General features: G+C 32.5%; 1 protein-coding gene across 1 annotated transcript; it reads left to right on the top strand.

Moving 5' to 3' along the window:
• The first annotated feature begins 2,030 nt into the window (after window positions 1–2,030).
• Window positions 2,031–2,670, top strand: LOC134705405 (sperm-specific protein PHI-2B/PHI-3). The gene has a single exon (XM_063564143.1). The coding sequence runs from the start codon at window positions 2,048–2,050 to the stop codon at window positions 2,657–2,659; it is 612 nt and encodes a 203-aa protein (XP_063420213.1). The 5' UTR covers window positions 2,031–2,047; the 3' UTR covers window positions 2,660–2,670.
• The last annotated feature ends 8,440 nt before the right edge of the window (window positions 2,671–11,110 follow it).

Genomic DNA, 11,110 nt, shown 5'->3' with positions numbered 1-11,110 from the left:
TTATGATACCATATCTATTCCTGTTATAAAATGACCATTTCATGTTTATAAAAGTTGCAGTTTTGAGTATGGTCTTAATGTAGTATAAACATATATGCGGGAGATTTGGTATGCTTTCAAATATTTCTGGATCAAACACTATTACAGGAACATACAAAAAGTGATAATGTATAAATAGAAATCTTAGCTTAATCTGTACAGTAGACTGCAAAATATATTTTTTTCAATCAGCTAGGCCATCAAAATATTTTTTTCAAAACAAATCCCAGGCTCCACCCCCCCCCCCCTTTTCCCCGATAAGAAAATGGTTGTTGCCTAATTGAAAGATAGAATTAGATTTTAGAATATGAAAACATCGGCAACATAAATAACAAGGAATTTAACACTATGCCAACAAAACCCTCAATGACAGGAGAATATAATATGATTCTACATCAGAAATTTACATACACTGCTATTGGCTATATAATATTTTTTTTGGCTTTCATATTTTTATATCACTCACTATGAATAAAAAAAAATCATATTCACTAAAAATGAATAGACCCGTGACTTTCATACAGTCATTTGAGATAGTCACATACATGTAAGGAAGTTTATCTCTTAAAATGTAAACATGGGAAGACATTTATTTACAATATATACTAATAGCAATAACATTAGTGCATTTTTTACTTGCCAAAAGTTTCAATGAAAATAGTCAATATGAAAATGGCGGACATTCGTCGATATATCTTGAAACTTATTTTGCTTCTTTAAGCATTTCAAAATTACATTCATTAGTTATTCTCAAAATGATCAAGATTTTAATAGCATCATTTATTGGCCATTTCATTCCTTTCATACCCTTTTTGACCATAGTTCGTCCGTGTTTGAGTGTCTCTTTGTCTTAGCAAACATTTTAGAAACTGACATTATGAAGTTTAACGTATGGTTTCATGGCGAGAAGATTTTTTAATGTGCGTTATTTGTTGTGCAATTTAAAGATAAGATCTTACAAATTATTTCTACATTAATCATTTCCTATTTCACGCACTTACCTGTTAGTTTTCAGCAATTGGAATAAACTGTGAAACACAAAATTTTCTATCCGCCATTTTCCATTGTTTTCAAATACAATTTCTATGGGTGCTCTCTATCACGTCCGCGTTATTGAGTTAAATGAAGCACCTGTTGATATCGTTGTCATTCTAATATTTTGCGTAGTAAAGGAAAGTAACTAAAATGCCGAGCCCAAGTAGGAAATCCCGATCTACATCAGAAATTTACATACACTGCTATTGGCTATATAATATTTTTTTTGGCTTTCATATTTTTATATCACTCACTATGAATAAAAAAAAATCATATTCACTAAAAATGAATAGACCCGTGACTTTCATACAGTCATTTGAGATAGTCACATACATGTAAGGAAGTTTATCTCTTAAAATGTAAACATGGGAAGACATTTATTTACAATATATACTAATAGCAATAACATTAGTGCATTTTTTACTTGCCAAAAGTTTCAATGAAAATAGTCAATATGAAAATGGCGGACATTCGTCGATATATCTTGAAACTTATTTTGCTTCTTTAAGCATTTCAAAATTACATTCATTAGTTATTCTCAAAATGATCAAGATTTTAATAGCATCATTTATTGGCCATTTCATTCCTTTCATACCCTTTTTGACCATAGTTCGTCCGTGTTTGAGTGTCTCTTTGTCTTAGCAAACATTTTAGAAACTGACATTATGAAGTTTAACGTATGGTTTCATGGCGAGAAGATTTTTTAATGTGCGTTATTTGTTGTGCAATTTAAAGATAAGATCTTACAAATTATTTCTACATTAATCATTTCCTATTTCACGCACTTACCTGTTAGTTTTCAGCAATTGGAATGAACTGTGAAACACAAAATTTTCTATCCGCCATTTTCCATTGTTTTCAAATACAATTTCTATGGGTGCTCTCTATCACGTCCGCGTTATTGAGTTAAATGAAGCACCTGTTGATATCGTTGTCATTCTAATATTTTGCGTAGTAAAGGAAAGTAACTAAAATGCCGAGCCCAAGTAGGAAATCCCGATCTAGGTCCAGGAGCAGGAGCAAATCTCCAAAGAGAAGTCCAGCAAAGAAGGCAAGAAAGACACCAAAGAAACCAAGAGCAGCAGGAGGAGTGAAGAAGCCATCTACTTTATCTATGATTGTTGCTGCCATCACAGCAATGAAGAACAGAAAAGGGTCCTCAGTCCAAGCCATTAGGAAGTACATCCTGGCTAACAACAAAGGAATCAACACATCACACCTTGGATCTGCAATGAAGTTGGCTTTCGCTAAGGGATTGAAATCAGGGGTTTTAGTCAGACCAAAAACTTCCGCAGGTGCTTCTGGTGCAACTGGTAGCTTCCGAGTGGGAAAAGCGCCTGCTTCTCCCAAGAAGGCAAAGAAAGCAAAGTCACCAAAAAAGAAGAGTTCAAAGAATAAATCTAACAATGCTAAGGCTAAGAAGTCGCCACGTAAGAAGGCTGCAGTCAAAAAGTCTACGAAGTCAAAGGCCAAAAAGCCAAAGTCTCCAAAGAAAAAGGCTGCCAAAAAAACAGCAAGAAAGTCTCCAAAGAAGAAGGCAAGAAAATCGCCAAAAAAGAAGGCCGCCAAGAAGTCAAAGAAATAGATCTGATTTCCAGAAACAACACAAACCAAAGGCCCTTTTCAGGGCCACCCAAATATTTCAAAAAGTATCTTTATTTTGTTGTATTAGCTGATATCGTAACAAATCAAGGTGTTCCCTTATAACATTAATTCAGATTACAGTTGATTGTCCTACCTATTCGTAAAAAATGTGACAAAATATCAAGTACGCTATAAAACATTGAGATAAATTTGAAACCATAGCCAACTACTAATGCCTTTAAAATATCAATCTAAATTGTAAATTGTATCTTCTACAGAAAATTATAATATTTGGGTAAATATAAAGATGTATCTTTTGGTAGGATGTTTGATATTTTTGAAGATGGACCAAGTTTTGTGCCATTTTATAGAGCTATGAGCACTATTTTCAAGTTAATTACACCTTATGTAAGGGACGACATCAAAAGTTCAATGTAGGATAAAAAAAAACTTAATTCATAATAGTTTTTTCAATGACCCCCTACCCCTTTTAACTTAATATGGGGAAAATTGATAAATCAATAAAGATATATATAAAATCGCTGTCAATTAAACTAAACTTACAGCAATTTTGACCCCTACCCCCATACTATTTGAATTATATACATGTATTTCCCGTGCCTGAGGGAGATATAAAGATTTGTTAACCCAAGAATATTCATATTTCACGAGGGCTCTCTCCCGAGTCCAAGGGAAATGAATGTTGTGTTCCACTGCCTAAGTTTTGTTTACTATCTGAACTTCAAATAATAGTTTGCATACCGTCATTTTTTGCCACTTATCCGCTTGTTTTTATTACTAAACACGACATACATATTGATAAACAGTACGGAGAAACATGTATAGTTTAATTAGTCTTTGTTTTAACATCTGCATACCTGCCAACTTTTCAAAATGCCCGTGCAAGATGGCTGTCATAGTCTTAAAAAAAACCTTCAAGGGGGCCTGCAAATGCATTTTAATGTTGATTTTTTGGCTTCTTCATATTTTTATAAGCCTAAAGTCATTGTGAAATTAATTGTTTTGTTTAAATTGTGGACTAAATTGCTCTTTCAATATTTCAATTTGGGAGGTTCCGTGGGGGAAATCCCCCGTAAATAGTGACAGTTGGCAGGTATGCATCTGAAATAATTTGAACACAATAATGATATTTGCTAAATCTATTTAGAAATAAAAAGTTCAAGACGTTACATATACAAAAACCGCGCGTAACGTCGCACGAATTAGTTCCGACATGTCAGAGGGGAATATGAAGTTTTGTTCGACGTCACGTGTGAACGTTTCAACTAATCAGATGTTGATTTCGCCTTTTTAACCCTCTCTGCCGCGGTATATGCCAAAAAATACGCTATCCGACTGGACGCTTGTAACGCCACGATCTTCCTCTTTTTCTTCTTCAGGAAGTCCACCCTATCTGCAGGGTCATCGCATTTTTAAAAAATATGTCATATTTTCAAAACTGCGTTTTTAGAAATTTTATGCACTAGTTAAATTTTAAAAATAATAGTAACAGAGTTAGAATAGGGTTAGAATAAAAATTAGTTAAAAAAACAGGAACTTGTATTTACACTTTACATTTTAAAATGGATAAAAATACTAACTTATCAGTTGTTTAGATTTCTCTTAACAAAAGGAAAGTGATATGAATTACTAATTCGTATTAGCACCCTGGTATTAGTAATGGGTAAATTTATGCACTAGTGTGGTTTCATATTGAGTTTATGTGTACTTAATGTTTTTATTATAAGCCTTGTAAATATTGGCAGAGATGATTCCCACCTTGTTTGACTCCCTACTCATTTTCAAATGCCGTTTCCGAGATGTATCCTTGAGATTTAACTTGTGTAGTTGTTTTGTTATATAGTTCCTTAATTAGAAACCATGATAATCCATTAATTCCTTGGTGACATAATTTCCAAAAATAGGTGTATATGGTCAACCACGTCAAATGCTTTTTTCTGCATCCAGAGTTATAAGAATGAGACGCTCGTTTTTATCTTTGGCTTCATTAATTGCCTCAGAGATGAAAAGAGCAATATTAATTGAGGATGCACCTTTAGTGAAACCTTTCTGAAGCTTGTTTTGATGTTTAGGTAGTGTACCTTCGATTCTAGCTCTAATACATAGCTCCAAAATCTTACATATGATGGAAATAACTGTGATGCCTCTATAGTTGGATGACAATGTAGGGTCTTTGTCTTTTTTGTGGACTGGGGTCAGCAGGCCTTATTTTATGACTTCAGGTACATGTTTTGTATAGAAGATATTGTTAATTAAGGTAACGATCATCAATGCGTTTTTGAACGTTAACATTCGGTGTAATTAAAGACATTAAACAGATATATATGGCAAGCCGTTTTACTATTTATTCGATTTCAAGATATCTCCTATTATATATAAGATATCTTATTTAATATATAAGATATCTCCTTTAATATATAAGATATCTTATATAATTTCATTTTTATAAGATATCTCATATATTATATAAGATATCTTCTAAAGTTTATAAGATATCTTCTAAATAAAATTGAGAATGGAAATGGGGAATGTGTCAAAGAGACAACAACCCGACCAAATAAAAAAACACAACAGCAGAAGGTCACCAACAGGTCTTCAATGTAGCGAGAAATTCCCGCACCCGGAGGCGTCCTACAGCTGGCCCCTAAACAAATATATACTATTTCAGTGATAATGAACGCCATACTAATTTCCAAATTGTACACAAGAAAATAAAATTAAAATAATACAAGACTAACAAAGGCCAGAGGCTCCTGACTTGGGACAGGCGCAAAAATGCGGCGGGGTTAAACATGTTTGTGAGATCTCAACCCTCCCCCTATACCTCTAACCAATGTAGAAAAGTAAACGCATAACAATACGCACATTAAAATTCAGTTCAAGAGAAGTCCGAGTCTGATGTCAGAAGATGTAACCAAAGAAAATAAACAAAATGACAATAATACATAAATAACAACAGACTACTAGCAGTTAACTGACATGCCAGCTCCAGACTTCAATTAAACTGACTGAAAGATTATGATTTCATCATATGAACATCAGGCACAATCCTTCCCGTTAGGGGTTTAGTATCATACCATCATAACATATATGAGAAGAACATAACCCGTGTCATGCCAACAACTGTTTTTAGAATAAATGTGTTTAGGAGATATCTTATAAAGACAATTATATAAGATATCTGATAAATTATATGAGATATCTTATAAACTATATAAGATATCTTATAAACTATATAAGATATCTTATAAACTATATAAGATATCTTATAAACTATATAAGATATCTTATAAACTATATAAGATATCTTATAAACTATATAAGATACATTATAAACTATATAAGATATCTTATAAACTATATGAGATATCTTATAAACTATATAAGATATCTTATAAAGTTTATGAGATATCTTGAAGTAAGAATAAATAGCATAATAACACCTTATATAAGAATGCCAGCTTTTGATTGGCTAATAGTCAGTGTATTTTTCGCATATTTTTTCCTCATTTTGACTGTTTTTCACCACTGCCGGTGAATATGCCTCGAATACCATGGTATTTGCGATCATCTTCCCGCCAATTTTTTTTTTTCGGATATGACGTTACATAAAGACAGCGCGAACGCGTATAAGTACATGTATAGTTCCCGCGGTATATTTTATTATAGTACTTGTCCTCAAATAAATATTTCCTTTTCCTAGTACAGAGTTTAAATTAAAATGTATTCGGTGTAATTAAACAGATATATCATGTTTTGGAGGGGTATTTGCAAAAAATACAAGTCTTGGGACAAAATGTCCCTTGCCTAGCGGCTCGGGAAATATGAGTCCCTCGACTTGTATTTTTTGCAAATACCCCTCCATAACATGATATATCTGTTCAAAATGGCTTGCCATAGATAAAGCATGTTCTTGAGGGGTATTTGCGAAAAATACCAGTCTTGAGAATGAATTTCCCTTACGGCTCGCGAAATTCAACATTCTCTCGACTGGTATTTTTCGCAAATACCCCTCCTTAAGGGCATGATATATCTGTTCAAAACCCTATAATTCTTCTGGAAGTTGTAGAACTTACATGTATGTGTTGTACTATGCAGGACACCAAAATTCAAATGATTATTAAGCTGTATTTAATTAAGATAATAACTAACAGTGTTTTGGGATTTTTTGCTTATACAATTGAAGCATGGGTCCCTTTCAAAAGTCTCCGAATTATAAGCAAAAAATCCCGAAACACTGTAAGTTATTATCTAATTATAGGCAACAAGCTTTCATATGAATGAAATTAAATAAAACGTTGTAAAGTCTTAAGATTTGTTACGTATGCTGGTTGAAGGAACCGCATTTAATTATGATTTAAAGGGAGACTTTGATTTTCAATGCAATTATTTATATAAGATATCTTATAAACTTCAGGAGATATCTTATAAATAATTTTTATATAAGATATCTTATAAAACATATAAAATATATCATATAATATATAAGATATCTTATAAAGTATATAAGATATCTTCTAAAAACCAAGAAAAATGCTTATTTGTGCCCCTTTCTGGTCCCTAATTCCTAAACTGTTGGGAACTCAACTCCTAAAATCAATCCAAACCTTCCTTTTGTGTTCATAAACCTTTCGTTTTAATTTCATTGATTTCTATGTACTTAAACTAAAATTATTGTGCGAAAACCAAGAATAATGCTTATTTGGACCCTTTTTTGACACCTAATTCCTACAGTGTTGGCACCAAAACTCCAAAAATCAATCCTAACCTTCCTTTTGTGGTAATAAACCTTGTGTCAAAATTTCATAAATTTCCATTTACTTAAACTAAAGTTGTAGTGCGAAAACCAATAAAATGCTTATTTGGACCCTTTTTGGCCCCTAATTCCTAAACTGTTGGTACTAAAACTTCCAAAATCAATCCCAACCTTCCTTTTATGGTAATTAACCTTGTGTTTAAATTTCATAGATTTGTTTTTACTTATTCTAAAGTAACAGTGCGAAAACCAAAAGTCTTCGGACGCCAACAACGCCGACAGAGGAGGACGACGACGAAGCCAACGTAATACCAATATACGACCAAAAAATATTCAATTTTTGCGGTCGTATAAAACAGACCAAAACACAAAAACTTTTTTTTAAACAAAAACACAAAAACTCAACAATGAACCCTGAAAATGAGGTCTAGGTGAAATAAAACATGTGAGACTGACATGTACATCATAAAATATTTTGCTACCCCAAATATAGTTGACATATTACGTATAGTAATAGAAAAAAATACCAAAACTTAAACTTAACTTTAACCACTGAACCATGAAAATGAGATCAAGGTCAGATGACACCTGCCATTTGCACATGTACACATTAAAATCATGCCATACACCAAATATAGTAGACCTATTGCATACAGTATAAGAAAAACAAACCAAAACACAAATACTTAACTATAACCACTGAACCATGAAAATGAGGTCAAGGTCAGATGACACCTGCTAGTTGGACATGTACACGTTACAATGCTTCCAAACACCCAATATACTAGACCTATTGCTTACAGTATCTGAGATATAGACTTGACCACCAAAACTTAATTTGTTCACTGATCCGTGAGATGGGATTGAGGTCAAGTGAAAACCATCTGATGGGCATGAGGACCTTGCAAGGTACGCACATACCAAATATAGTTATCCTTTTACTTATAATAAGAGAGAAATTAACATTAAAAAAATCTTAACTTTGTCTTAAAGTAGTCATTGAAACATGAAAATGAGGTCAAGGACAATGGACATGTGATGGACGAAAACTTTGTAACATAAGGCATCAATATACAAAGTAAGAAGCATCCAGTAGCCCTTTTCACAATAAATCTTAAGTGTGAAATTTATCTTAAGTCTAAAATATTCCTTAACAATTCAACTAAATATTGTTATCGTAAGATTAATTTTACACTTAAGATTTCGTGTGAAAAGGGCTTCAGGCTTCCATCTTCTAAATTATAATTTTAAGAAGTTAGTGAATGCCGCCACCACATTTTTTAATATTTGAAAACCAGATGCTCCGCAGGGCGTAGCTTTATACGACCGCAGATGTTGAACCCTGAACTGTTGGGGCAAGTATGGACACAACATTCAAGCTGGATTCAGCTCTAAATTTGGATTGTGATTAAATAGTTGACACAGCATAGGTTTCTGACACAGAATGAATGTGTTCTAATGAACTTAAAATTTTTGTTTTCTCTTACAGCAATTCACTATGCTGTTGAATATTAATCCTCTCAAATGAGAAAATTGAACCCAATTTTTTTAATCACATCCCCCTTTCCCTTATTCCAAAACTAATCTCAATTAAAATTTCTAATGGAGTTTGCAACAATAACTACTCATTTAAATACATCATAAAATATTAAGATGTAAAAAAAACTGCTTGTTATCACTGAATGGTAAAGATTATTTTAATTTATCAGTTGGTAGTAAAAAGTGAATATACATTGTACATTGTATATAACAAAGATTTAAGTTGATTCTGGACAAAGAAAGATAACTCCAATTAAAAAAAAATCTTGCAATTGCACAACATTGTGCAATTAGTAATTCTTGCTTACTATTCTGGACAAAGAAAGATAACTCTAATTAAAAAAAAAATTGCTATTTCACAATATTGTGTAATTAGATATTTCTTGCCATTGCGCAATACTGTGCAATTGAAAAGACTTGCTATTGCACAATACTTAATATAATAATTTTAGATCCTGATTTGGACCAACTTGAAAACTGGGCCCATAATCAAAAATCTAAGTACATGTTTGGATTCAGCATATCAAAGAACCCCAAGATTTCAATTTTTGTTAAAATCAAACCAAGTTTAATTTTGGACCCTTTGGACTTTAATGTAGACCAATTTGAAAACAAATCCAAAAATGAAGAATCTACATACACAGTTAGATTTGGCATATCAAAGAAACCCATTTATTCAATTTTTGATGAAATCAAACAAAGTTTAATTTTGGACCCCGATTTGGACCAACTTGAAAACCGGGCCAATAATCAAGAATCTAAGTACATTTTTAGATTAAGCATATCAAAGAACCCAACCGATTCATTTTTTGTCAAAATCAAACTAATTTTAATTTTGGACCCTTTGTACCTTAATGTAGACCAATTTGAAAACGGGACCAAAAGTTAAGAATCTAACTATACAGTTAGATTCAGCATATCAAAGAACCCCAATTATTCAATTTTGATGAAATCAAACAAAGTTTAATTTTGGACCCCTTATTCCTAAACTGTTGGGACCAAAACTCCGAAAATCAATACCAACCTTCCTTTTATGGTCATAAACCTTGTGTTTAAATTTCATAGATTTCTATTTACTTATACTAACGTTATGGTGCGAAAACCAAGAAAAATGCTTTTTTGGGTCCCTTTTTGGCCATTAATTCCTAAACTGTTGGGACCTATACTCCCAAAATCAATACCAACCTTCCTTTTGTGGTCATAAACATTGTGTTTAAATTTCATTGATTTCTATTTACTTAAACTAAAGTTATTGTGCGAAAACCAAGAATAATGCTTATTTGGGCCCTTTTTGGCCCCATATTCCTAAAATGTTGAAACCAAAACTCCCAAAATCAATCCCAACCTTTCTTTTGTCGTCATAAACCTTGTGTCAAAATTTCATAGATTTCTATTAACTTAAACTACAGTTATAGTGCGAAAACCAAGAAAATGCTTGTTTGGGCCCTTTTTGGCCCCTAATTCCTAAAATGTTGGGACCAAAACTCCCAAAATCAATACCAACCTTTTTTTTTGTGGTCATAAACCTTGTGTTGAAATTTCATAGATTTCTTTTCACTTTTACTAAAGTTAGAGTGCGAAAACTAAAAGTATTCGGACGACGACGACAATGCCAACGTGATAGCAATATACGACGAAAATTTTTTCAAATTTTGCGGTCGTAAAAAAAGGAACAACCTCCATTAATACCGATCTTTGAATATCCTTGTGCTTCTTATACTGTTTTATATGATGAATCCTGAAATTTCACAGTACCTTTCTAAAACAGTTAATGTATTGACTCCTTTTATTTACCTGTATTCACTAAAACAGTTTCAAATAAACTGGTCCTCTAAACGCCCCTAATGTTTAATACCCTAGCAAGTATCATTCGGAAGGTGATTGTAAAAATAAGCAAGAAATACAGTAGACAACAAAAATAAATGGATGATAATTTTGATCTTTTATTTGTCCTGGGGAAACCTGTTACCATACACTAAATATCAAATCAATATCTTCAAGCATGAAGAAGAAAAGTGTGCAAAACTTATTTGCCTAGACAGACAGACAGATTGCAAACCTAATGTGGCACCAATAGATGTTTTTCAGAAAACTGTCATATCATTTGCCAAATATGCAAATTTTAACAAAAATCAT

The sequence above is a fragment of the Mytilus trossulus genome, chromosome 2, assembly GCF_036588685.1.
Source record: "Mytilus trossulus isolate FHL-02 chromosome 2, PNRI_Mtr1.1.1.hap1, whole genome shotgun sequence".
NCBI lineage: Eukaryota > Metazoa > Mollusca > Bivalvia > Mytilida > Mytilidae > Mytilus > Mytilus trossulus.
This window is presented reverse-complemented; position numbering and strand designations above follow the sequence as displayed.

Excerpts from the sequence above, each read along its gene's own strand:
- LOC134705405 (XM_063564143.1), top strand. The coding sequence starts at position 2,048 with ATGCCGAGCCCAAGTAGGAAATCCCGATCTAGGTCCAGGAGCAGGAGC.